Source organism: Xyrauchen texanus, chromosome 38 (genome assembly GCF_025860055.1).
Source record: "Xyrauchen texanus isolate HMW12.3.18 chromosome 38, RBS_HiC_50CHRs, whole genome shotgun sequence".
NCBI lineage: Eukaryota > Metazoa > Chordata > Actinopteri > Cypriniformes > Catostomidae > Xyrauchen > Xyrauchen texanus.
Window position 1 is genome coordinate 29,287,779 of NC_068313.1, and position 26,658 is coordinate 29,314,436.

At 35.4% G+C, this 26,658-nt stretch overlaps 1 protein-coding gene across 5 annotated transcripts; it reads right to left on the minus strand.

Annotated features, from left to right (window-relative positions):
- Positions 1-2,405: 2,405 nt before the first annotated feature.
- On the minus strand, positions 2,406-25,451 carry LOC127631466 (ETS translocation variant 1-like). 5 transcript variants are annotated; one of them, XM_052109581.1, is made up of 13 exons: positions 25,376-25,451; positions 24,486-24,578; positions 23,894-23,993; positions 23,575-23,622; positions 17,675-17,728; positions 13,818-13,947; positions 10,406-10,594; positions 9,554-9,801; positions 7,608-7,676; positions 7,413-7,481; positions 6,927-7,096; positions 5,526-5,627; positions 2,406-4,513 (listed from the first exon to the last, which is right to left on the minus strand). In XM_052109581.1, the coding sequence occupies exons 2-13, from the start codon at positions 24,528-24,530 to the stop codon at positions 4,292-4,294; spliced, it is 1,446 nt and encodes a 481-aa protein (XP_051965541.1). In that variant the 5' UTR covers positions 24,531-24,578; positions 25,376-25,451; the 3' UTR covers positions 2,406-4,291. The 5 variants fall into 5 exon arrangements, with proteins under 5 accessions (XP_051965541.1, XP_051965542.1, XP_051965543.1 ...); XM_052109583.1 differs by having other exon boundaries at positions 2,407-4,513; positions 23,906-23,993; XM_052109582.1 differs by lacking the exon at positions 25,376-25,451 and having other exon boundaries at positions 24,486-24,738.
- Positions 25,452-26,658: the final 1,207 nt, after the last annotated feature.

Consider the following 26,658-nt stretch of genomic DNA (forward strand, 5'->3'; position numbering starts at 1 on the left):
CATGCAATTATCAAAGGTGTGTAAATCAGCCCTCTAGTTCAAAATGTGTTTTTAAACAAGGGATCGGTGCACTGAAAAGCTCTTTTTTCAAAGGAAAATTCCAAGTTCAACACAAGTTAAGCTCAATCGGCAGTGCTTGTGGCTCACGTGGATCAACACAAATTTTATTTCGACTAGTCCCTCCTTTTCTTTGAAAAAAGCAAAAATCGAGGTTACAGTGAGGCACTTACATTGGAAGTCAATGGGGCCAATTGTTTTAGGGTCTAAAGGTAGAAATGTGAAGCTTATAATTTTATAAAAGCGCTTACATTCATTCTTTAGTTAAAAATGATGTATTGTTTGAGCTGTAAAGTTGTTAAAATCGAAATTTTTACAGTCCTTTTACAGAGTTACGTCGTCATGGCAATGAAGATTGGCTATAACTTCACACAGAAAAGATTAGTAAGGTATTTTATCACACTAATATCATTATAACATATATATTGTTTATGTCTTGTGGCTATACTTTTGAAACAGTGAGTATTTTAACATATACGGTTTGGCCCCATTCACTTCCATTGCTTTTTTTGTGTGCTTTTTTTGCTTCTTTTTATTGTTTACAAAAGGAGGGACGAGTAATTTTTGTTTGTTTGTGGTAATTAACATTATACCTCAAATTGACTGAGCGTGACTTTTATTGAACCCAGAATATTCCTTTAATTGGTATCCATAACAATTTCGAAATGATAATGAAAAGAAAATTGAGAAATGAAGCAGGGACACCCTTTAAATAATCATTGTTAATGTACACAGTCATATTTTTGTACATTTAAAAACATTTTTATGAAATTAAACATTTTTAGCTGAATTTTAGCTTATTAATTTTAGGCCTAGGTTAAAGCTAACTTGATTTTGTATTTGGTTTAACACTTATTTTTTTTTTTAATTAGCTTGAGAATTAGTTGCCCACAGCATTGAACACCCTTGATTTAAACACTAAAATGTGTGTAAATATGTTCAGTTTTTAAGCTAACTTGCACCTACACTGGGTCACATATGAGATAAAAGAGATACACAATGTGTTCACCATCATAAATGTTTGTTCTAGCGATAATACTTTTTTAAATTGCTTTTTTTGTTTATTTTATGTGACTGTAAACAGTCTAAACGGTCATCTGTTTTATAGAGCTGTATCGGTCCTCCTTTCCAGTGCAGTTGCTTCTTTGAATTACCTCGTGAATGATTTATGCACACCAGTACGGCCCTCAAAGACTAAAGGCTAGAAGCCAATAAAGGTTTTTTTCATAGGTAAACAAGCAATATTTAAAGTCAACTTGTTGGGAGGCTTAAAAGATATTTCAGCTACACAGTGAACATTTTGACTCATTTCACTTGTCAAACATGTGTGTCACAAGCACTCAGACAACAAACCATTTCTCAAAAGTAAACACAGCCAGCCGTTAATCTAAGCAAGGTAGCAGGACACTGAGCAAACATAGACATGGATGGACAGGCCAGATTGCAGCTAAACTGCTGGAGTTACTTTGCTAAAGGAAACAGTAGCTGTAAAGTAGCTATTTGCTTATGGAAGGGAATGGCCAATTTTTCACTTCAAAGAGGTTAAAATGTTTGTTAAAGACTATTTGAAAGAGGTGTAATGGGTCGTGGTGTTGCGTGTGAGGAGTGTTGCTACCATTATGAATTGAAGTGGCAACAATAAAACACCATGTTTTTCCTTGCATGCCCAAATGATATTACCTTAAAATAAACAAAAGGTTTATTCTGTGCGTTCAACATTTTAATAGACCTGAGGATAATTCACTGTTAAAAAAGATAACAGAAAGCAGACATCTGTAGCCCTGTTGAAAGACTCATTTAACAAGATTAGCATGGAGATTATCAAACCAGGTGTCTTTTTTCCTGACCTCTTTTTAACTCACTTTCCAGTGCACTTTGCCACCAATCCACAACATATTTAGAGCACAGAGTGTTTTTGCATGAGATTTCAATGTTAGATGTTTGAATAAACCACTGTCATTTGTGCTCTTTTGGGAACCATGACGGTCGTTTTAACCTCCAAATTTGACCACTGCAGCTTCAGGCTAATGTATGCGCTTGATTTTATGGGACACAGTTGTCGGGGTCGTTTACAGTATGCTTTGTTGAAGACATGTTTTTCTAAGTGACTGTTTACCTGCATCACTTTGTTGAGATTGCTCAAATGCTTGTTAAAAAAAGATTGTATTAATCTCAGAATTCTAAGATTCTCAGTCAATTCTTTCTTTATTTTATTGTTATTTTTTCTTTTCTCTGTTTTAATTTTGTGGTGATTTTGTTAACATCGTCACTTTTTAAATGCCAATAAAAAAAAGATATAAATAAATAAATATATATATATATTTATATCTCAGGTAATACTTTACAATAAGGTTGCATGTTTTAATGCAATAGTTATGGGTAACATAAAATTACAATGAACAATACTTATACAAGATTTATTAATCTTGGTTTATGTCAAATTCTACATACACTAATACATTTTTAACATTACAATATATATATATATTAATGTAATTTAATGCATTCTAAACTTCCATGAACTAACAAAGAACAATAGCATATTTATGAATTGACATCAACCAAAATTAGTAAATGCTTTAAAGATATTTTATCTAATACATCAGAAACCGATTCAGAAAAATCAGAACCCTCTCAGAGCATATTTAGGGAAAAAAAACAACCCAACTGTATTTCAACACTATTTTATTACAGAAGTGTAGCTATTGCCATTCCCTTCGCAATTATGTATATATATTTTTTACATTCAATAAACACTGATGATTTTTTTTCCAATGAAAAAAATTGAAGAAAAAAATAGTGAACGTACCGCAGGCCAGGGCATAGCTGCCATAATCATACGTGACTCAAATGACATGAAAAGCAGCATTGAGGTGCACTAACCTGAATATGCATGTTTATATTTTCAAAGATGGCATGGTGGAGTAGATAATGGAACAACATCCACTTTTGTGTATTCTAATAAAAAAAGCAATTTGTCACAATTTGTTGTAGTGAAAATGCAACTTTAATAGAATGATGTCATAGACATGTGTGAAGCTTGCACCTTGCACAAGACTTGTCTGAAGATAACTATTTGATATCTATAGACGGTTTTAATCAAAAAGTCATATTCAGTGAAATATGGGTTTAAATGTTTTGTTTAGTTACTTAAGTATACAGTTACTGAAGATGTTTATTTAAATAGGTCTCAAGAAAATTCAGAGCAGAATTTGAAACACCATGTAGTATTATGAAATGCTGCCATGATTTTCTTCTTCTGCTAATGCATTGAGATAAAGGAAAAATTCAGTCTTGCTCATTGAGAAAATTACCTGCATATTCCCTCCTATGTTCATATGAGAAAATATATGGTTATCACTTAAATATTAGTGTATAATAACCCTTCACAAATAAAATGAATCTGTCATTTGTTGTAATGTGCTAGTATATAACCACCAGAGGTACAGTCAGTACCCAAGTGAAAATTCTGTTATCATTTACTCACCCCCATGTTGTTCCAAACTCGTTTGATTTTATTTTTTTCCGTGGAACACAAAAGATGTGAGTTAGAATGTTAATCTCTTTCACCTTTTTCTTTCATTGCATCTTATTTCCCCTTTCAATGAAAGTGAATGGTCATATGAAATTGAAACAACATGAGAGTGAGCAAATAAGTATCATTTAAAATTTTGGGTTAACTATCCCTTTAAGGAATGTTTGTTGACCAAATACAACGTGGATTGGTGTATATATGTGCTCGTTTCAACATGGAGAGTTTAAAGGATTTTATTTCCATAGTAATACACTGTATTATTTACTTAGTTACTCAGTATGACACCAAGGGAGAAAAACAAATGCGGTGAAAATGGGTGAAAATAACAAAGCGTTCCACTAACCATCCAAGAAGAATTTCAATGGTCAAAGTGGTTGGGAATTATCCACCCACGCGCTCCAGACTCTAACCTGACTAAATAAACCACAACATCTGTCCTGAGGGACAAGACCCTCAAGAGTCTTTCGCTGTGAAAATACGGCATGCTGACCCCATCCACTTCAACAGCAACAAAAAACACCAAAAGGAGCATCTAACATAACTACACCAGTCAGTTTGCAGCTTTACACACTGCCATCTTCTGTCCATAAAGTGCACTCTTTGTCCTGGGGAATGACTGAGAAGGAAATTAGGGAGAAGTCTGAAAGTTCGGAGTGTTTTTTTTTAATGGCCGCAGCACAATGTTTTGTGTAGCAGCCTTCAGTAGACGTAGCCCTCACTGTATGGGTGTGGGTTGCTGTAAGCACCATCTTGAACGTACGTCATGCTCTCGTCGAAGTGTGACAGCGGCACAGTGTCCTCTTCGTTGATTTGTCGCTCCAGGTCGGTCTTCAGCACTGGACGTTGATTGTCAGGAAAGGCCATGGAGAACAAGGCCTCAGGGTCGCAGACAAACTTGTACACGTATCTTTCACCTGCCACCTTAGGAGTCAAGAAACCAAAATATTACTATATATATTTCAACAGTGCTGGGAAAATGTATAATGCACAGAGAGTTTCACTTTTTCATAATGCTTTAGAAATGCTAATGAACAAAAATTCCAAAACTAAAAACCTAAATGAACCTTAACTGTCACAAATTTCTTTGCCAAAGTCTTGCTTAAAATAATTTAGCATTGTAGCTAATTGCAAGGGGATGTTCACACCGAATGTGTCTTTGCATCCATTTGTGCTGTTTTTTTTTAAAATGTTTTTCCATGTAAACATGCACTAGACGGACGTCTTTGAACGTTGTACTGCATCTCAATGTTGTTCAATGTTTCTGCTCAGGAGCATCGCAATTTTAGATGCATGTCAAGATAAAGGCCATGTCCATACAGATTCATTTTCATTTGAAAACTTTTTTTCATGTTTCAGTTTTTTTAAATATGTGGTTATGGACAGCATTTTCAAAAGTCTAAATTTTTAGTGGAGGAAATTTCCATTGAACTTTCGTCCACAGAGAAATGTGATATTTCTTCAAATGTGCTTGCGTTTTCCCACGTTCTGATGCATTTGAATGAGAGTGAATGAAGTGCGAAGTGTAGTGTGACCGCGGCTTGAGAACATATTGCACATCAAAGTTGCTTATTATAAAAAAGGACAACATATGCTACATAACTGTGATGCACTATGTTTGCAATGTATGTAAGACATTGGATGGCATTAGATAATCCAGAGTATCCAAACACCCAAGTTAGCAAAACAAAAGTATGTAATTTGCTCAGCAATTTTTATTGACTTGTTTGATTTGGATAAGTATGTATGCGAAACATGAATTTACCTAACATCCTCTGGAAAAAACTTTTAGTTTTAGTATAACTTAATCCACATATTTAAGTCTGAAGTACTTGTTAGTGAGTCTGTACTCAAATATAGACAGTCAAGAATTATAAAGGTCAAAAATTTTTGAACAATTTTTTTTTTTCGAGGAATGGTAACTTTGCCTTTATACCTTTTGCATGATGCCTTTTTCATAGTAGTAACGCAATGATCTGCTTAGTTTGTCGTAGTTCATGGCTGGACGATTCTTTTGAATTCCCCAACGTCGTGCCACCTTTTGAAGGAAAGGAAGTATGTTGTAACAATTGAAGTACTACAGTAATCTAAAACACGAACAAAGAACTTTCTCTAAAATTTCAGACATAAGATCCTTTACAAATGACTATCATTAGACAAAACACCCCCTGATGAATAGACTAGCCCACACAGAGGCCCTTCTCAATAACAAAGCTTTGAAAAGTCTGCAGCTAAACACTATGGGGAGTGTAAAACGGATCTGCACTCTCAAATCGGACACAGCCATGCATCTACACCTCCAGTCAGAGATGTGTTCATTAGGAACAGACGAGCGTGGCAGATGTTCCTGCACCTGTCCGTATGACCACCCACCTGTGCCCCCCCTCCTTTTCAAATCTTTCTCCCACCACTCTCTCAGAGCCCAGCGCCATGGGCCTTTTTCACTCTACTGCAGCTCATTAGCGCCCTGCACTCGCCCGGCCAGTCCTAACAGCCCCCAGTCACCTGATGGCATGAATGACTACCCTGTTCCCTACAGCTGCCTGTTGGACCAATGCCAATATGCTCGCACATAGACCCATACCCACATTCACACACACAAAGTGTGTGACAAATCACACAAACACACCTCTGTCCGCCCTTTCCAAAGACTTTGGGTCGTCATCTTACTGTAGCTCTGACTTTTAAAAAGTCAACATGTTGAAATATTTAATGTTTTTGGTTACAGTCCAGTTTAGGTGGATATGAAATACTGTTTTGTACAAACAATGTAGGGCCTTTCTAGGAATCAAAACATGCATGTAAGGTCAGATCATTTAAAAATCATCTTTCAACAAAAATTAGAAATACTTTATTATTTTAAATATTTTGTTTATATATATATTATTATTATTATTATTATTATTTATTTTTTTTTTTTCTTATATATATATATATATATATATATATCCCACCACGGAATAAAAAATAAAATAGTATTCTGACTATATTTCTATAAAGATATAAAGTCGCAATTGCAAGAAAGTCAGAATTGTGTGTTTATATCTTGCAAATGTGACTTTATATCTTTATAGAATTAATATTCAGAATTAAATTTGTATTTTTTTTTTCATAGTGGGATTAAGGCTCCATATAAAACAGCTACTATAGTTCTGACCCTAAATTCTGAAAACATGAGCTCCATTTGAATCCATTGTAAAATGCTGATAAATGCACACCTTTGACTGCACATGACTGACTGTAAATTAATCAAGATTTTATGTAATTTGGCAACAAAAAATTCACCACATACTGATGAAATCTTGGTTGTAAAACATTACATTGAAATGGCTAGTACCTCTTCAGGCTCAATGAGTTTAAACTCCATGCCCCGGCCAGTCCATGCAATGAAATGTGAGTTTGAAGGGTCATCCAGAAGAGCGACCAAAAACTGCCAAAGCTGCAGTGAGCCTCGTCTCTGATAGGTCAGGCCTTCACGGTATAACCCCGCCTCCTGCTTTATGTCGCCTGCAGGTGGATATTTAAAAAAAGAAAAAAATTAACTCTCATAGCCAAATCCCAGAAAAAATGTCCACGGCAAGACAGAAGCATGATGATGCAAGACAAGCAAATCACCAGGTCTTCACAATGCAATGTCGGTTAAAGCAACAGTGCTTTTATAAATAGATAAATCTGTGATATTACATTGTAATTTGTATAAGTAAGATATCTGGTTGCTCATATACAAGACCACAAATGGCAATAAAGAGTCCATTTAAATAAAATAATATAATATTTTCATGGGAATGTGTAACTCAGGACAAAAATCTGAAGAAAAGCATACCTTCCACTTTCTCTGGGACCACGCATGTGTCGTCATAGAAGTGCCTTGCAACTTTTTCAAACATACAGCCTATGGAAATGTGACATTGACATATACAGTACATAAACATACTAAATTGTTCATATTAATCAAGAAAAAAAACAATATGTATCAATATCAGATGTTTTAAATACATTATTCTGCGTAGCTAGTTACCCTCTGTTCTGTTAGCGTGGGCCAGATATCCCTCTTGTCTCAGATATACAGAGTGACAGCTAGGCACTTCTAAAAAAATATTGAACAAAACAAGCAAGTATTTTAGATTTGGGTTATTATGCATTAGTTTGTCAGAGCATGTTTGTTCTACTGAAGCCTAAAACCATTTTATTATTTATTTTATTACAAGTAATATAATTATATATTTATTAATTTAGTAACTTTACTATCAGGTTGTATTCGTTAATAGTAATCAATGCAATAGATTACATGAATTAATATAACAATGAACAATATTTTTACAGAATTAATTAGCATTATTTATGATTACTTTTGGTTAATTTTAATTTGTATATATGCAACTTTTAAACTTAGTCACTGCACTCTCCCATCAAGTTCAGGTGCTAAGGAAGTAACAAAAATACGAGACGGTCCGCACTCTGATAATGTCTTTTATTGTTAGGCAACAGTGGATTTAAAAACAAATGCTTCGGCCATCCTCTGTGTCTACATTTGCAACTTTCAATTTAAAAAAATTATTAGTATACGTTAACATTAGTTAATGCAATGAACGATCATGAACATACAATGAACAATAGTATTTGGATAAACTAACAAGAACCAATTGTAAAGATTCAGATTAATAATCCAAGATTAATAAATGCTTTCAAAATAATCATTGCGTATTCATTGTTAGTTCATGATACCCAATAGATTAACAAATAGAACCTTTTTGTAAAGTGTTTATTCCAAATTTTGAAGACCAAAATGTTATGGACAAAAGATTTGTGAGGATTAACCAAACTCGATGTCATCTGCTCCATGTCACTCATGTTGTTTACTGGAGCTGTGATTCAATCAAAGCTAAGCAAGACAGCTTAAGTGAATGCTCCATAAAACATCTAACCATGTTCATTTGGATCTATATAGATCTCTCAGGGTTTCATTCAAGTAATGGGCCTGTCAAGGAAATTACGTCTGATTAAATTAGCCACTGACTGCCCAATCCTTATATGGCTCACAACAAACAAGCTCCTTTATGAGGCAGAATACATTCTTGTAAATGGCTTGAAGGGGATGCAAAACATGTCAATGCTCTCCTCAGGAACATAGACAAATCACTCGTGTAAGTAAGAGTTCAGAATTTTACTGTTGTACAGTCCCTACAAAATGTGAATGGTGGAAAAAGTTGCACAGTCATTTTAAAGTGTGTCATTCTACAACCACATTCTACAACCATTTCAAAATAAATGTATTTTTTATACCAAAAAATGTACTTTAGACTAAAATATACTTGGGAACAAAGTTTCTATAAGTCTAATCCTTGGGGTTGACATCAAATAAACAACACAGAAAAGGCCATATCATACTCAGGTTCTGTTTTCCAGATTCACATAATGAACAGGAAACAGCTGAGAGTTAGCACTGCTGTCTCTCCTGACAGACTGCTGCAGTCCACCTCCTTTTTTTATGAATGAAAACCAAAAGCCTCTTTATTCATGCCAGAGCTGGGCCGACAGCCTGGGGGCCCTAGGGGAGAGATTAGGGGCCCCTTTTCCAGCCAGGCCCTCAGGAAATGAGATCAGACCCCATTTCTTAATAATAACGCTAATTCTATCAATTTCCCCAGCCCTAATAAAGTTGCTATCTGAAGTAGTACTAAAAAAAAAGTGTTTTCCAGAAGATTCTTAGGCTGACTCCAGTTAGGTTTGTGGTAGGGAGTAGATGCAGTATCTGATTTAAAAAAATACAAACATTTGTCTTTGCCATCTCACACACAGCATGTAATAACCTCTTAAACAATGATTTTCTGGTTGGTGTAACATAATATTGTACGGTTGATTCAGTCATATTAAACAACTAATAATTTTGACAAACAACATTTGAAATGGTTCCATATAAGTGCACGTTTTAGCAGACAGGTAACGGATAGAAATGGTACTAACCCGAATCGTATGTGAAGTCACGGGGCTCCTGTTTGATCATCATGGAGTGTGGGTACGTCTGTGGGTGAGGGGCCCCCACCATGGCCGGATGCTCAAAGACGGGGTCTGCATACTCCTGCTTGAACCCCTGAGGAGGGAAGGGGATGCTGGGCTCTGACATCTGTCTGTGATACATGGGCCGTCCGTCCCGCGTTATTGAAGGAGGAGAGGGGAACGAATGACACGGCTCCGACAACTGCCGCCGAAATCTGAAGCAAATAATGCTGAATAGGTCTCATGCATGATATTTACTATTTGTGGTATTCCAAAATGAGTTATTATAATTATTGCTAATGGTCGACCAAACTAGTCTTTAAATGGCCAATGCTGATATCTAGAGTTTGGCCAAAACAATTCTGATATTTATATATATATATATATATATATATATATATATATATATATACATATATTTAATTATGGTAAATACTGCAAGATATGCATTACAATTTTAACAAAAAAGTGAACTCATTAAATGTTTACGATGAATTCAAGTTTATAGGCTGTTGGAACTGAAAAAAACTAAAAATAAAACAGCGAGACGTGGCGGAATGGTCAAATATGTCCGTCTAGACTCTAGAGCATGTTTACATACTGTTGGAAAACAATAATAATAATAATAATAAAAACATACACTTCAGATGATTTGATCATTTTGGCTTTCAAATATCAATTCCTTGAAAAAGTATTTAGATAAATTGGGAATTATATCTATTTAACTTCCAGTATTTAAAAATCTGATCTTCACTTTTGGTGTTCCACATCTTTTGTATGGCAGATGTGTTTTGGTAAGTGTGCATTAATTCCCAGTACCTGTGGTCCATGGGGTAAGCACTGTCAGGGAGGGACTGGGGCAGTGTGAGGTGAGGGTGCGTCCTGTCTGGTTTAGGGGTGGGGGCGGCGGTGGGAGACACATGCTGGCCAGGGGACACGGGTGTGCTGCAGGGGGTAGACGCTGGGCTGGAGGCCTTCATTCCCGCGGGATGCTTCTGCTCGTAGGCACTGCAGTCACCAGGGAAGAAGAGCAGTTAAAGTTAGTTTGTCCTGAAGGGCTTTAAGATTTACATTTATTACTGCTAGACTTTATTGCAATTAAAAAACATAAATAAAAGGCTTTTAAAGACATAATTTACATGCTAAACTGGTATTTCAAGATCATGGTTGAGAACCAGTGGCGATTTCTCAGGGCCGGCAAAGCCTTCTCTGCTGGTGTAACATGCCTAATAAATAAATATTTTTTCATCCTTTCATTCTCATTGACCTTTTTGCTTCGCTTTCTACTCCTAATTAATCTACAAACAAGCAGCAAAAAATATTATCCAATCAGAATTTATTCCTCGATGCTTACAATCACATGCCTGAAGCAGCGTATGAGTCTGAGCTCCAACACGTCAGGCCTTCAGAATTTCCACAGAATCCCTCAACAGTGCAGAGAATAGTCATCTAAAGTCAGATTGTCAGATTCATCAGCCAATCAGATTGATTTATTTGTTCTTGGTGGATGTGAATTTTAGGATATGTCCCAGTCGAGGCCTTCTAGCTGGCCTTGACTGATGCAATCACGCTTTAAGTGACGTAATTTGAATGCGAAATGCGCGAGATCTTGCTGATGAGTCGGCAGTCTCTGCTGGTATCGCCGTTGAGAAAGAGGTCCTTATGGATTTAAAAATACAAGATGTTCTGCATGATCATGCGATTGATTAATTAAACAGGAAAGGAGGACTGATTTTCACTTCAAGTAAATTGGTAAGTGCTTTTTGCATTGTTATAGCAACATCAGGAGATTTCTAAGTGTAAATTAGGCTGCTTGAGCATTCAGTGTCGGATCAAGTTTTGAAAAGTAACCGTGTACTCTGACGAATCAAAATGTATTGCAAGCTAAATTTAAATTGCAAATATTATTAGAGAGTTTTATCTTGGTATTAGACCTCCTTTGTTCTGGCTTTCATGCGTGGATGTGTTTTTAAAATGTCACTTGGTATTATTAGTTGGCTGCTCGCAATGTATGACTGAAGGCCTAGAATTAAAATGCACGGGCCGAGGCTGTTGAGAACACACTTTACATTTTTTAAGGTTACATTTGTTAACATTAGTTGCCAACATTAGTTAACATGAACAAACAATAAACAATACTTTCACAGCATTTATTCATCTTAGTTGATGTTAATTTCAACATATACTAATACTTTTTGTTAACTTTAGTTAATGCACAAGGAAATAACAGTAAAAAAATTTAATAAATTGAATAACTAACATTAACAAAGATTAACTAATGCTGCAAAAATTTTATAATATATATATTTTTCATATATTGTGTAAATTACCCTTTACAAATATTACTGGTCTAAACTAAATTCACTTGTTGGCTGCTTTTCCTTCACTATCCAGTCCAACTAAACCATTTATTTATTTATTAAATTTTTTGTTTTGTAACGCAGTTCATACATAGACATAAAATTCATATTTGTATGTCCACAAAAATATTTTCTAGCATTAGAGCATAAGCATTTATACTACAATGTTTTTTTTAAGATCACAAGGAATGAAAATGCATTTAAGTGTGTCCAAACTTTTGCTTGTAGTGTAAATAAATGCACAAAAATGCATCAAATGAATGGAAACTGTAAGACATGCATGTCACATATCTAATATAATTTTAGCCCTCTGACACGCAGCAGTTGTACATTAGTTCCATAACCTAACAATAATAAAACCTAGCTATACTACTGTTATACATCCACATTTATTCCCATTTAACTCCCTCAACTGCAACATCTCACAATTGACAAAGTAAAGAAGAGCCACCATCAGATATCTTGTCAGATCTGAACTTTAACGCAATTAAACTCCATTCAAAAACACTAAAAGAAAAGGAACAGACTTCAATGGCAGTTCTGAAGAGAACATCATTATCACAGAGGTTGTTGGTTCAGCTCGAGTGCCATTTGCAATACGAGGGCAGGCTGGCTCCGACGGTGAAATAAAACATCCAAGTGAAATGACATACATTTAAAATCAAATCAATAGAAAGATTACTGTAACCAGGCAACCGTGTTTGCCATAGATGCTTGTCCAAGTGGAAAAGCCATTTATTGCACTTAATGCACCATACAGTAATTTCTTTCTTTTCTTTTTTCTTTTCTTCCCTATTTCCAATTTCAGGTGTATCTCATTCAAGTCATTTGGAACAGCACCTGCTGTACAGTTTCCTCTGAGTAAATAACTAAGGGAAATCTATTATTACTGTACTTTCAATGAATCAAGCTTATATTTAAGACTATTCTTGGCTCTGCTGAAAAATCTGTTATGGGGTTGTTGAGCTTCTGTTCATCTGACCCTTTTTACCTTTGATTTAGTCTTTTATCACGTATTAAAGTTCAAATTCACACCTATAAAAAAGGGACACTTATGAGCAGTGCATTTATTAAAAGCAAGCAAAATCTGCTAAATTAGCTTATTTTTTTCACACAAACATCTGTAATTAGGAAAATAAATGATGGGATAAATATAGTCTGCTAAACTGTATCATATGATTTGCAAATGTATGTTGACAAAGTATTCGGTCCATTTATCACTTAAATCTCACACCAGTTGCTGAGGCCAAATTTGCAAAACAAAATATGTGACATTAGTCTCTCAGACAGCTAAAAAAAATTCAGTTCAACCTGTCTTTTTACTCCCGCGACCCTGTACACAGGATAAGCGGTTGACGATGGATGGATGGATGGATGGTGTCTTTTTACTGCTTTAAAAAAACACTTATGTCTTCCGGCAAATTTTGCTTCTTCAAACATTTCAGTCTAACACATCTAGCACAGGTGAGGCTACAGCCTGTGTTTTCTTATAACTGTGATATAAAATGTAAATCATCAAATAATATTCTATTCTAAAACAAATAGTTCAGACTCTGAATTCTGATGCACGAGCTGCGTTTAAAGCCATTTTAAAAGGTTAATAAACACACAAACTCTATATTAATGCACCATGTTGCTACATGGCGACCATGAACAGCATACAGTTAGGCTTATGAATTATTGGTTTGTCCTGATTATTAGTGTAAATAAATGGCACTGTTTATTCGTATCTTTCATCATATTGCTGTTCATAACACTGCCATATGGTAAAATCATGGTAACACATGGTCTCATGGAAGAACTATGTGATTCTGTGAGATTGTGTGTGTGTGTGTGTGTGTGTATATGGGGGTTTCTGCATAACGGTGTACCTGATGTTATATAGGCACTTCTCTCCATAGTGGAGTCTGAAGGGCCTCTCCTGACTGCAGGCTAAGCCCAGATCAGTACACGGACTGTGGGGTTCTCGCTTTATCCTCAACTGCAGCCCGTGGAATGCCACTGAGAGAGAAAGAGAAACAGAGAGATCAGCATTCAGAATACAAACGTTCGGTTGTTTTTACAGTACAGTACTTTTCTGTTTCATTTCTTTCAGTGTGAACAGATACTTCCAGACTTGTACTTTCATTGATGGCTTGACTCTCTTTCTAAACCTCCTGACATTCTTCACAGCACTCATAGGGACAATGGCTGATTAAATTTGGTCATATTGAGATGAGATAAAGGCTAACAGGATTAGTTATGGAGAAACAACGTGTAGTCATCTGTAAAGAATGAATGCAACACTGCTGCTGTGATTGTCCGAGCAGGTACTTCTGTTTTATTTAAAAACAAATTTTTTAACCAGTTCCTGGCCATCCATCCATCCATCCATCCATCCCTCTATGACACTCTACTAATCAGAAACACATTATTACTCATATTCTTTGGCCAAATTAAAGCAGTAAAATCAGTAAGTGAATTCAATATAAAAATCAAAGTAATAAATTCTTCTTAACTCTTGACATTTGCCCCAGTGTTTTTTTTTTTCACAGAATTTTACTGTATCTTGGCATTCTGTATCTTGAATGACAGCTGTTGTCCCCATGGCAACAAAGTAACAGTCATGAGATGTCTGAGAGAGCTGATCTTTAAGGGTCATTGAGTAATGGTTAAAGTGAATCCAGGTTAAAATGTTGAAGAGAGATTCACCAGTTAAAAGGAGCCTCAACTATGCTATTTACAAAGTAATAAGGGTAGAGATGAAGAATTAAGACTTGGCATGAGTAGTCATTATTGCACCTGTCAGTCTAGCGCTACAACCACATTTTTACAATATAAAAATATTTAAAATTCTGTTCATACATCTATTGGTATGGTAAATCAAAACAAAATGATACTTTAATACTACATGGAAAAAAGTTTAGAAAATTTTAAATTCTAAATAGGTACTACTAAATTAATTTGGTTCGATCTTTGTGTGTAATGTATATGTCTTTCTTAGAAAAATATTAACGCTTTAAGTCCAACATTTGTATATATTTGGCACTTTTTTTGAATAGCCCATTGCCTTGTTAAAATGTTTTTCATGATAGTAGATTCTAAAACAGAACAACAAATTAATAATTCATAAATGCAAAGAGTTCTTGTAAGACCAGATTAAGAGCCACGCAGACAGAAAGAAATAATACTTTTACGCAAAGGAGTGATTAAACAAATCAATACAAAATCTGTTAGCAGCCTCTTCTCATTTTACAGGACGTCATACACACAGAATGTCATTTGAGGATTGCAGCAATTACACATGCATTGATTAGTGTTAATGGACAAAATATTGAAGAACTCGTTTATGGCATTTACCGCCATTATTTGGGTCCTTGCAATTTATGACATGCGTTTAAAACCTCATGAGCACGTCAAACATCATTTTAAGTGTGCAACTCAAACATATCATTCCTTAAAATAAAATGCCTCTTATTAAAACAAGCGGCTTCTTAAGTATAGCAAAATATACATTTGTCATATCTTATGCAAAATACCAAATTTGTTTTGTCATTATTATATAAAAATGGAAAATCAAACAAAATATAAAAAAATTTAAAATTCACTTGGTCTTATGTTATTCCAAATCTCCATGATTTTGCCTTCTATCATGCAACACAACAAGAGATGTAAGGCAGAATGTTTGTGGATGACAGCTTCAGTCACCATTAGCTTTCATTGTATGGAAAAAAGAGCAGCATCAACATTCTTCAAAATGTCTCTCTTTTGAGTTTCACGGAGGAACGTCATACAGGTTTGGAACAACATGAGGGTGTGTAACTGACAACAGAATTTTCATTTTTGGGTTGACTACCCTTAAAGCCGCACTCTGATAGATTACATTTTCATAAATCAATAGCTACTTGAATTCAAAGTGTCCGATTTAATGCTAAATTTAATAAAAAAAATAAAAAAAACTACTTTCCACAAGACAATTGCTTCTCCACAAAACCCTATTTATAATGCTGTAAAAGTCCATTTTCACTCTACCTTGTGTAATATACTGTATAAATGCATTTTTGGAGAAACAAGTTTTTCTACATGCTATAGTGTGTCTTTTCTTTTTTGCTGTAATGGTCGTGCATTTTCTCACCCTCGTGCCTTTCTCACTTTCACCTCTTCGCTGACTGTTACTGATAATAGATTTAGTCATACCTTCTTCTTAAACAATCTAGACTTGAATTACTATGGCCTTTAAAAAAGGGCAAATAACTAGCAAGTAAAATAATCACTGCTTGATCACACTTCATCCAGCCAGCAAACCACTGTGTTAAAAATGATTGATCTTCAGTGATTTAAAATGCAGATGAACATTTAAAAACATATGATGCCATTTATTTAAAAAAAAAAAACATACAGTGGAGTCCAAAAGTCTGAGATCACATTGAAAGTGTGGGATATAAAATCAAATTTTTAACCTGGAAATAAACAGAATTTTCAAAAATGTGAAAGAAAGAAATGTTATGCCCCAAAATATTTTGTATTAAATAAAAAAAAATGCTAAATAGAAGCACTTTCAAAAGTGGTGTCAGACGTTTGGAGAGGTGTCTCTTTACTTAGTGTGTTTTCCTCGTATATCTTTCTTTATGCTTTTTTAGGAATGGGCCACATGAAATGGAAGTGATTCACTGGCATTGTCGACTCACACCCATATGGGAGGGCCAGTATGCCCGTTCAGGAGCCCCACCACCGTTTCCTCACTCTCGCTCCATCTGCCTGTCCCTGCTCTCCTCCCTTATCCCGCCGACTACGCCAACTAATACACTGCAGCATTATTTTAACCCTTTTGTTTAAATTTACGTATGCTTCTACATTGAGGAATTATGGAGTACTCTTGATTGATTGTTACTTACTCAAATAGGTGCATTGAGATTTGTTTTGTAATTATTCTTACTATATTATATATTTATCAAACTTACCATGTACATAATCTAAAAATTGTATCTGCTACAATTTTGGACTACATGGCCATTGTAGGTATATGGACACAATCAGTCGAACAATAAACAGGTAAATAAACATGGTTATATTCTTTCTTTTGTGATGATTTTACGTGATCAATTTACTGATGGGCTACACTCACAATAAAGTCTAGATCACATTATGGAAGGAGTATAGGACAATACCCCATTGTCAGCAAACAGTACTATATTTTATTTAGCTGATGAGCTTGACTTCTGTAGAAAGACAAAGCCCCCCTTTTCTCTTCGACATCCTCTGTAACAGAGTCTGTTTTGGCTCCTCTTTAAAACATAAGCTGGACTCGCTCCCCACTGTGCCTCATTCAGCCCATGCCACTTCCAACACTGGCACCAGCTCTGCCACGACCACTTTGTGCCAACTTTGCTTCCTATGCACATTTAAAGGCCTATTGCTTCTGGCTGCACTCACTGAGAAGGTACACAACCTAAAGAACACACGCCGCTCGCTCACTCCCTCTGTTTATTAACAGAAACAACAGCAGTGAACGACAACATGCAGTAAATGACAAAAGCAAATTGAGAGGTTTTGAAATATATATAGCTCCATTTGTGAGGGTATTACACAAATGTAACTCAATTAACAAACTTGAGACTCTTATTTCAATTAGACCCTTATACATTAGTGTGATGTTTTGATATATTTTATTAAAACAGATTATTTAGTACATTAAAGAGCTATAATTAATTTTTTATTTTATCATTTTAAAGTAAAAAATTACACTTACAGGTTTCACTCTGAAAATCTGGAACAAACTGCTCATCATTGTCAGGTACTTGAGCTGTGGAGAAAAAAAGAGAGGAAAAGGTAATTAAAGATTTTTCTTTCACAATTGCTGTGTTTCGTTTCCAGTGGCTAACAAGTATAGAAAACACAATCTAACTGCAATAATCACTTAAACTAGTCATTTCCTATAATAATCCCCTATAATTGAAACACTAATGATTTGAAATTCTCAAACCAACCCATAAATACATTTACTGGTTTAAAACAGAGAAAACATATCCTCTAATTATGTCCATAACTTAATTATAACTTAATTTGCAGGGCAAAGCAGGCTCTTGCGTGTGATTTCTTTCTAAAAATCTACTACAAAATATGTTGGTAGTTTACATACAATCATTTTAGGAAGACAGTTGACCAGCTATACTTCATCTAAAACTTATTTATATATCATTTAGATAATTCTACAAAAGTACAATTGTTTTGTAGTTTTTAGGACCTCCTTATATGATAGACTACATCGAATATTTGTACTTTTAAAGATCCCTTGTCATGCTGCATGAACAAATGGTGATTAAATGGTGAAAAACTCAAAAGGAATTGTGATTTAAAATTGTGATGTTAATAAACTAAAGCTCATGTTATACATCAACTATCAATATGTATTTAAATACTTACAGAAGAGAAAAACATACAATACACACAAATGTACAGTTTGAGATAAAAACCAGTCAACAAAAGATTTCAAACAGATTTCCCCTTCACAAAGAGACATTTTGATCATGTTTAATCACCTGAAAAAAATACTTCCAGAATTGAAAAACAAACAATAAACACAAAGCTAGACTTTGAGATAAATACCAGTCAACAACAACAAAGAAAAATCTAACAGATTTTCCCTTCACAAAGAGGACTTTTTTTATCTGTGTATAGTTACCTGAAGAAGAAAAAAAAAAAAACTTGCAGAATTGAAAAACAAACAAATAAATTTAGACTTTGAGATAAATATTGAGATAAATGCCAGTCAACAAAAAAGATTTCAAACTGATTTTCTCTTCAAAGAGCCTTTTTGATCATGCTTAATCACATGAAAAAACACATTCAGAATAAAAAAAATAAACACAAAGCTAGACTTTGAGATAAATGCCAGTCAACAAAAAGATTTTAAACAGATTTTGGTTTCACAAAGCGGTCTTTTGATCATGTGTGCTTTCCACAACTATGTTGTGTCTTCAGAAGGATAGCCATGCAACGAGAAAACACCTATTGTTCACACTGTCTAATTGGGACACAACCCCTCTGGTGAATGCACCTGTCCCTGCAGCGTCGGCTGCCGTTCAAACAGCACACGTTCCCCTACCTTTGCCTCTCTCATAGCTAATGCTAAAATAATGAAGCTTTCATATTGAGCTCAATTAAGCATGTTCATGTTTATATCACATGCATTTACACTCTTGTAAGATTTCTGTTGTTTATTGCATGTTGAAAATGCGCTGTGGTAGAAGAGTGCAAGAGCCCTCACCACACGGGGCTATTAGCACATTTTTTCCTCTGCACTTAAATTGGATTTTCATTTTCACAACAACGGTAACAAGTCACAACACGCACAAATCAACATTTGCTATTTGTAAGGCAATAGGTTTTGCTTAGTTGGCTTTTGTGCTCTGTGTTTTGAAAGACTGAATGAAACAAACTGTGTCCTAAATTCCATCTTTGGGAAGTTGGCATTGAATACTTTCAGAATCCATCTAAAACTATTTATGACAGCATGTTGCTAATTCTTGCGTAATTATTATTCATTAGGGATTTTTTGACCTCATACTAATGAAAAGAGTATAAGACTATATTTTTACTTTTTTTTTATTATTATTTGTCACACCATAGGGCCATTTAAAATGAGTGTTGATGGTAAAATGACATTTTTTATTATGTTTTAATTATTATGTTATTTATGTTTTTAATTATTATAATGTTTTTACCATTTACCAGTAAAGGAAATGGTGACCAGTTACAGGACGTAAAAATTTTTACTCTTACACATTCAAATACATTTTAACCTAAAATGTTGATAAAAAAAAAATTGAATTGAATTTAAAATGATTTGCACCAACAAATCCTGTCTACTTGCTTTTTTGTGCACAGCACTAACACGTTCATATCCAATGTCAATCTGAAAGTACTCAAAAAAAAAAAACACTTCAAAACTTCAAAAGCACACACAAACTGTAAACCATGTACTGATCTCAAACCCAGAAAGTTGTTCAGCAATCAGGACCAATTAATATTTAAAGGATTTTCCTGTGCACAGCAACTGAAACTGGGTCAGTTAAACAACAGTAGCAAACCTTTTTATGGGTGAAACTCAAGAAACATCACAGCTGGTACAAAGGTAAACAAAATCAAAATATTTCACAATATCAGAACCATGAACAACAGAAAAGAAAAGAAAGACAAAGTGCATGAGGAGACATAGAAGTAGAGTAAACATCAGTTAAAAAGAGAAAATGTGAAAAAGAGAAAGAGAGACTGAGAGGAAGTGGGGAGCTGCAGCCAGTATTCTCAGCAGGGTGAATAAGGCAACCTGTGAATGGGACAGCTGATCCCAGCACCACTCCTGAGGCTAGCTAAGGTGTTGGAGCATGTCCACCAGTTAAAGAAAAAAAGGGGAAGAGTGGAAAAGGGACAAAATGCTGTGCTTCAAACACATAACAGGGCTGGAATTGTGCAAATGAACTACAAAACGAGCCACCTATAATAACCTCTCTGCCTAACAAAAGGGATGGGATAGAGAACTCAGATAAATGTCACACTACTAGATCAAATACAAGCAAACAAAGAATTACTTTTTTTTAAACTCAACTGAGAATAAAATCTCTTTTTTGTAAATTTTTTAAAAGATGGGAGATTCCCAATAGTGGGGGACACTGGGGTAAGTTGTCACAATGGAACTTGCCATTGCCATTTCAGCAAAATGTAAATAGTTCAAGAAAAATAAAATGGTAATTGATGGAAAAGAAAAATGTAAAAGGTATAGTAGCATACAAAAATACCAAATGATTGTTTTGGCCAACAAATATTTAAATTAATGAACTGTGCAAATGTATGTGTGACCACTTGCCCCAATAAAATTGACCTGACATTTATAATAATGGTTGTTTCCTTGTGAACACATTTAAAGCGTTCAGTAAAAATAAATTTGTATTGTATAGTTGACCCTTGTCTGAATGTATGCCAGAGTAGTTTTGTTGTGTTCGCTTGTTTATTAGTTACAGGATAAATAAATTATGATATTGGAATTTTAGTGTGCAGAACAGAATTCACCAAAATCTTTTTAATTTAAAAGGACTCCTTAATATGTGTTTGAAACCAACTTACAAAACCACTGCTAGAGGAAACCCTTACCCATGTGACAACTAGCCCCAGTCTCCCCTGAACAATGACTGCAACCTGTCTCTGGCAGAAATGACATGTGTATGTCAAATGACGACCTATCAGCTCTTCAGTCTACGTTGCCGGAAATTCTGTCTGTTGCTCATACGTCTTCCTCTTCTTTCCAATTACCTGAGCTAATACATCTCTAAAATGAAACCACCAGGTCTTCGTTTGGGTTCTAATGGACAGGAAGTCATATAATAAATCTATCAACGATTTATCTCTAATCTTTGGGCTCTGGGGCTGATGGATGTAAGACAAGTTGAATTGTACTCCTCATTTTAATATCTACTCCAGTGACTACTTTTTTCTCAAAACACTTTTTTTCTCTCTGCCGGATACACTAAAATATTTAAGTCATGTCTTATTCTTTCAGAGGCCCTGGGGTGGATCTGGCATAATCAAACTTGCGACAAGGACAGTAAAGTCTGAAATCTGTTCTAAAGCGTACTTTTAATTTTAAAATCCACAATTATACTGCAAGCATTTTTAAAACATTAAAGAGCAAATGAAAGCGGTCTATTAAACACTGAGATTCCATTTTCCTTTGCTTTTTCTATTTTACTCAGCTGGACAGGTCTAGTTATTATTTCCTTAGATCTAAGCCTTTTTACAAGATATACAATGCACAAAACAATGTCCTGTAGTGCAGCTGTGTGAAAATACATTTCATTTGTGCTATGAATCACTGTGATATTTCAATTCAAGGTCATTTTAGAAGTTACAAAATAATAAAATACTTAAGTTGAAATAGCCAGAACTTCATGTGGTATATGTGCTATTGTCATAATTGTAATTACACACAAACCAGATGGATTGTGATCACTGAAAGAAAACAGACACTCATATTCATTTCCTCTTTTTGTCCAAAATGCAGGCAAATGCATTGCATAGATTGAAAGGCACCTGCACTCATGCAAAACACTGGCTTCGGTTTTAAAAACTGCTTTGCATGATATTCAGCTGTCCAACTACTTTGTTTTTGTTGTTGTTGTTTTTCTTCAATTTGCAACCAAACTGCTCGAACAATAAATAGACAAAAAGCTGTTATGTCTACACTGATAGGTTTGTGTTATATGCGTAATAGCTTGCACTGCTTAAACAAATTTATGCAGATGATATCATATTTTTGACATTTTACTAAAAATGCAAATGTCACAAAATTATTTTCGCCATATATTTACGAATATTTTGATAATATTCCAAAAGTTAGAAGTTATTTAATAAAAACACCGTAAAAAGAATGATTTAAATCATTGCAACAGAATTAATGAGGAACTGTTAAATCAAAAATATAAATTCAAACACAATGACATTTTATATTTACACAATCAACGCATATTTTTCCACAAGTGATCAATGATAATCCTCAAAGCCCTCAATTTAAATCATTGTTAAGTTCTCAAAAACATTTGACTGAAAACCCTCTAAAACGTTCACTTTTTGCAGCCTCAGAGTAGAATTTAGAAAACCAAACACTAATTCTAAGTTACATTTACATCATTTTGCAATACTAAATATCACAGTTTACACTAATACTACAAGCACCAATTTACTAACTTTAAAGACAAGAACAATCAGAAAACCTAACATCAAAACTACCCATTGACAATTTGCCTTTTAAAAAATAGATACATGTTGAAAATAAATCACATTAAAAGCAAATTTCTACATTTAGAGAACACACATGGACAGTATAACCAACCCAAGAGTGCCAGGAAACTATTTACTAACCTAAAGGTCGGTGCTGCAAGCAAGGTGGGAAGAAGACACTCGCGCTTAACTCCTGAAGCATCACGTTTGCGTTAGACCACAATCAGCATGTCTTGCCATGAGAAACAAAAAATTGCCAAAACAAACAAAAAGTTAGAAAAAAATGACCGCCAAATGTTGAGGCTCTGGAAGCTCTCTACCTTCAATCAACTCTCTCTCAAAAGAAGTCCATTCGTTTGACCAAACATTTTAAAAAGTACAATGATAAAGTTCTATAGCTGACAATGATAGAAATTAAAACACTATTTGAGAAATATCAAGAAGGAAAGAAAAAGAATACGAGTGAGTGAGAGAACGTGTGCGCGTATGTGTGTGCGAGAGAAAGAGAGAGAGGTGGTGGTGTCGGTGGCTCGTCTGCCGTAGCTCCTTCCAAAAGCGGAGGAGAGGAGAGCAGAGTGAACAAGACTGCAAGTTCTTCTGGTAATCTGTGATGACACTCAGTGCAGAACCTCCTCAGTCTCCCCTAGACTGCTACTCTCTCAAGCTCTAATGTATGCATGACACACCAAGTGCCTTTGCAACAGATGCATTAATTGGACTGCAGATTAGGTCTGTAACTAGAGGCATATTTGTTCCCCACCCCCAAATTTCCCAGCGTATCTCCCCCCATGCAATCTCTCTTCTTCAGCTTTTAAACAAAAGCCTGATAATCCAGTAACAAATCTTCAGCAAGACTCAAGAAAAAAGACAGGAGCTTACCTTCTGCGAGCCAGGTCTCCTGGAGTTGACTGAGATCTTGAAAAAGCTCTAAAACAAAGACAGAATTGAGTTGAGATTGTGAAACAACAGGTACAAAGCTTTAATTATGAGCAGACAATCAAGGCAAGCTCGAGTTTGGACACTCAGGCTGAAGAACGCATCTCGATTTGAGGTTCTGAAGAAGTCCTCAGAAAACCGGGCTTCTTCAGTTGAGGTGATTGAGATTTTAAAGCCCCGAGTTGCAGATGGCAACAAGCGATATTGCATTTTGTGAAGTGTTAAGAAGGCGTGAAATGAACATTGTCTTTTTTACCCACACCTGAGCGCTTACCCTCGGTGTCCAACGCCAGGTCTGAGTTAATGAATTTTCTTTTCCTGTCTTTCGCTGCTGTTGTGTTGGACGTTTCCCCCTGAGGATTCTAAACAGAAAGCTACAGATCAATTCTCTCAAATGAAGATGGAGCATGTGCTGTCTTTTAGAGACAGGTCACACAACTTTTGCTTCACACATCATAGAAATGTTTGACTGCATAACCTAAATAAATGTGCTTCATGTAGTAACATCTAAGTTAACAGATTTTATTAAAGTCTTATCTAAACACATCACATTAAAATCTCTCTTGCAGCATCTAAATTAACAAGCTTTATTCAATGTTTTGAGACTGGATCAACCTGACATCATGAGGGTTAGTACACAAACAAAAGTCATTTCTAAGAAAAGGTTTGGTAGAATTAGCTTAAGCAAAATAAAAAAAAATTAAATAAAATTACGCTGAACACTGCACTATCAATATAGAGAACAAAATGTAATCTTACTTCACAAACCTATAATTTAAGAGTTTAAAAAGATGCGTCTACATCTACTGTATTTACAATCAGTTAGTGCACCACTTTACCTTCATTAGACTTACATGAGAATTTATGAAAGGCACTTGTTGGTCGTAAAGTCCGTCCATTCTGCAGGGTTAGGATTCTCTTGAATTGATGTGCGCTGTCCGATCACCCTTTAAAGCAGGAGAATCACTTTAGGCGATTTATTGGAGAAGGAGAGGAGCATGAATGAACATGCTACGCACTGGAGCGCATACAGAGGGACCGTTTATACACATACAGCCTCCAGGGGCGACGATAAGCAAAATTATTTACGTTTTTTAAGTTTATTAGTGGAAATGGTGCGGGAGTTATAGCCTATTAAGTAGGCTAAATGTTGGTTATTGTTACTCAAGTAAGTCAATATTTTATATAGACGGACTGAACTGTTGAAATCTTAAAAAAAGGAAAAATAAAATCTGTCGCCTGTTTAGAATCAGAATTAGCGATTCGCAAATGACTCTTTTGAATCGGTTCTTTTCGAATTTAGCCTATCAAATGGAAAGGCAAAGCCTGAATCGGTTCGCAATTCACTCGGAATCATTCGGACGCCTCCTGCACCGACTAAATCGTTTGAAATGTCTCACATCGTAAAACAGTGACGGGATAATTTAGAGCAGTAAGTATCCATATCAATCCCCTCAGCCCCTTAAGTTTTCAAATCCTAGAAACGCCCCAGCTAGTCTCTGTATTATGAAACAAGTATTAAATAAAGAAGATTCATAGTAGGTACCAGGTAAATAAAGTGGCAAGTACTGTAAAGTTTCCTAACCTATATATATGCCACGGTGTAGCGCAAGCGTAATGCCCAATTATTTTACGCGTGATGTAAGGCGCTCCTCTGAAGAGATGGGCTTTTGGTAACTGTTTTTCTAGTAGCGATAAACAGAAACGTCAAATGTAATGGAGAACGTAAAGCATATGCACTCACCCCAGTCATTCATGGATTTGTAACCGGCATCAGCGTCTCTCCTCCTCCGCCGGCAGTTCTTGCGCGAAAGTCAACACACGCCCGCTGCCTGCTGCTGGTCCAGGGGCCTCCCTTCACAAACAGCCGGCTCGCGTCTTCCCATTGGCTGTCAATGTCCTCCGAAGGATCAGATTTCCTCCCATCAATCAAGAGGCTTTGTCACTCTTCCCACAATAATAGCAATATGCAGAACTGATTTAGTAATAAAAGGTGTTTCTTTATTAGAAACTTATCACATTATTATAATATATCTTGTGCCAAGATGTCATGTGCCAATCATGTGTGTAAAAAATGTGCAACATCATTTTATTCTCTAACTAATGTTTACAAATGACCTTACTGTTTTTGACACACACACACACACACACACAGTTGTGTTTCCATGTTTTATGGGGACTTTCCATTGACATAATGGTTTTTATACTGTACAAACTTTATATTCTATCCCCTAAACCTAACCCTACCCCTAAACCTAACCCTCACAGAAAACTTTCTGCATTTTTACATTTTCAAAAAACATAATTTAGTATGATTTATAAGCTGTTTTCCTCATGGGGACCGACAAAATGTCCCCACAAGGTCAAAACTTTCGGGTTTTACTATCCTTATGGGGACATTTGGTCCCCACAAAGTGATAAATACACGCTCACACACACACACACACACACACACACACACACACACACACACACACACACACACACACACACACACACACACACACACACACACACACACGTTGTGTTTCCATGTTTTATGGGGACTTTCCATAGATATAATGGTTTTTATACTGTACAAACTTTATATTCTATCCCCTAAACCTAACCCTACCCCTAAACCTAACCCTCACAGAAAACATTCTGCATTTTTACATTTTCAAAAAACATAATTTAGTATGATTTATAAGCTGTTTTCCTCATGGGGACTGACAAAATGTCCCCACAAGGTCAAAAATTTCGGGTTTTACTATCCTTATGGGGACATTTGGTCCCCACAAAGTGATAACTACACGCTCACACACACACACACACACACACACACACACACACACACACACACACACACACACACACACACACACACACACACACACAAAAATCCCAAAAAACTTTCCGAGAAGGAAATACGTAAAGCGAATTTTCATGTAACAGAGCTCCAAATGGAAACATTATTTGTATTTATTATTTAACTAGTTGAAACAGTTTTGCTATGCACAGCCAACATCAAGCAGTGAACCAACACAG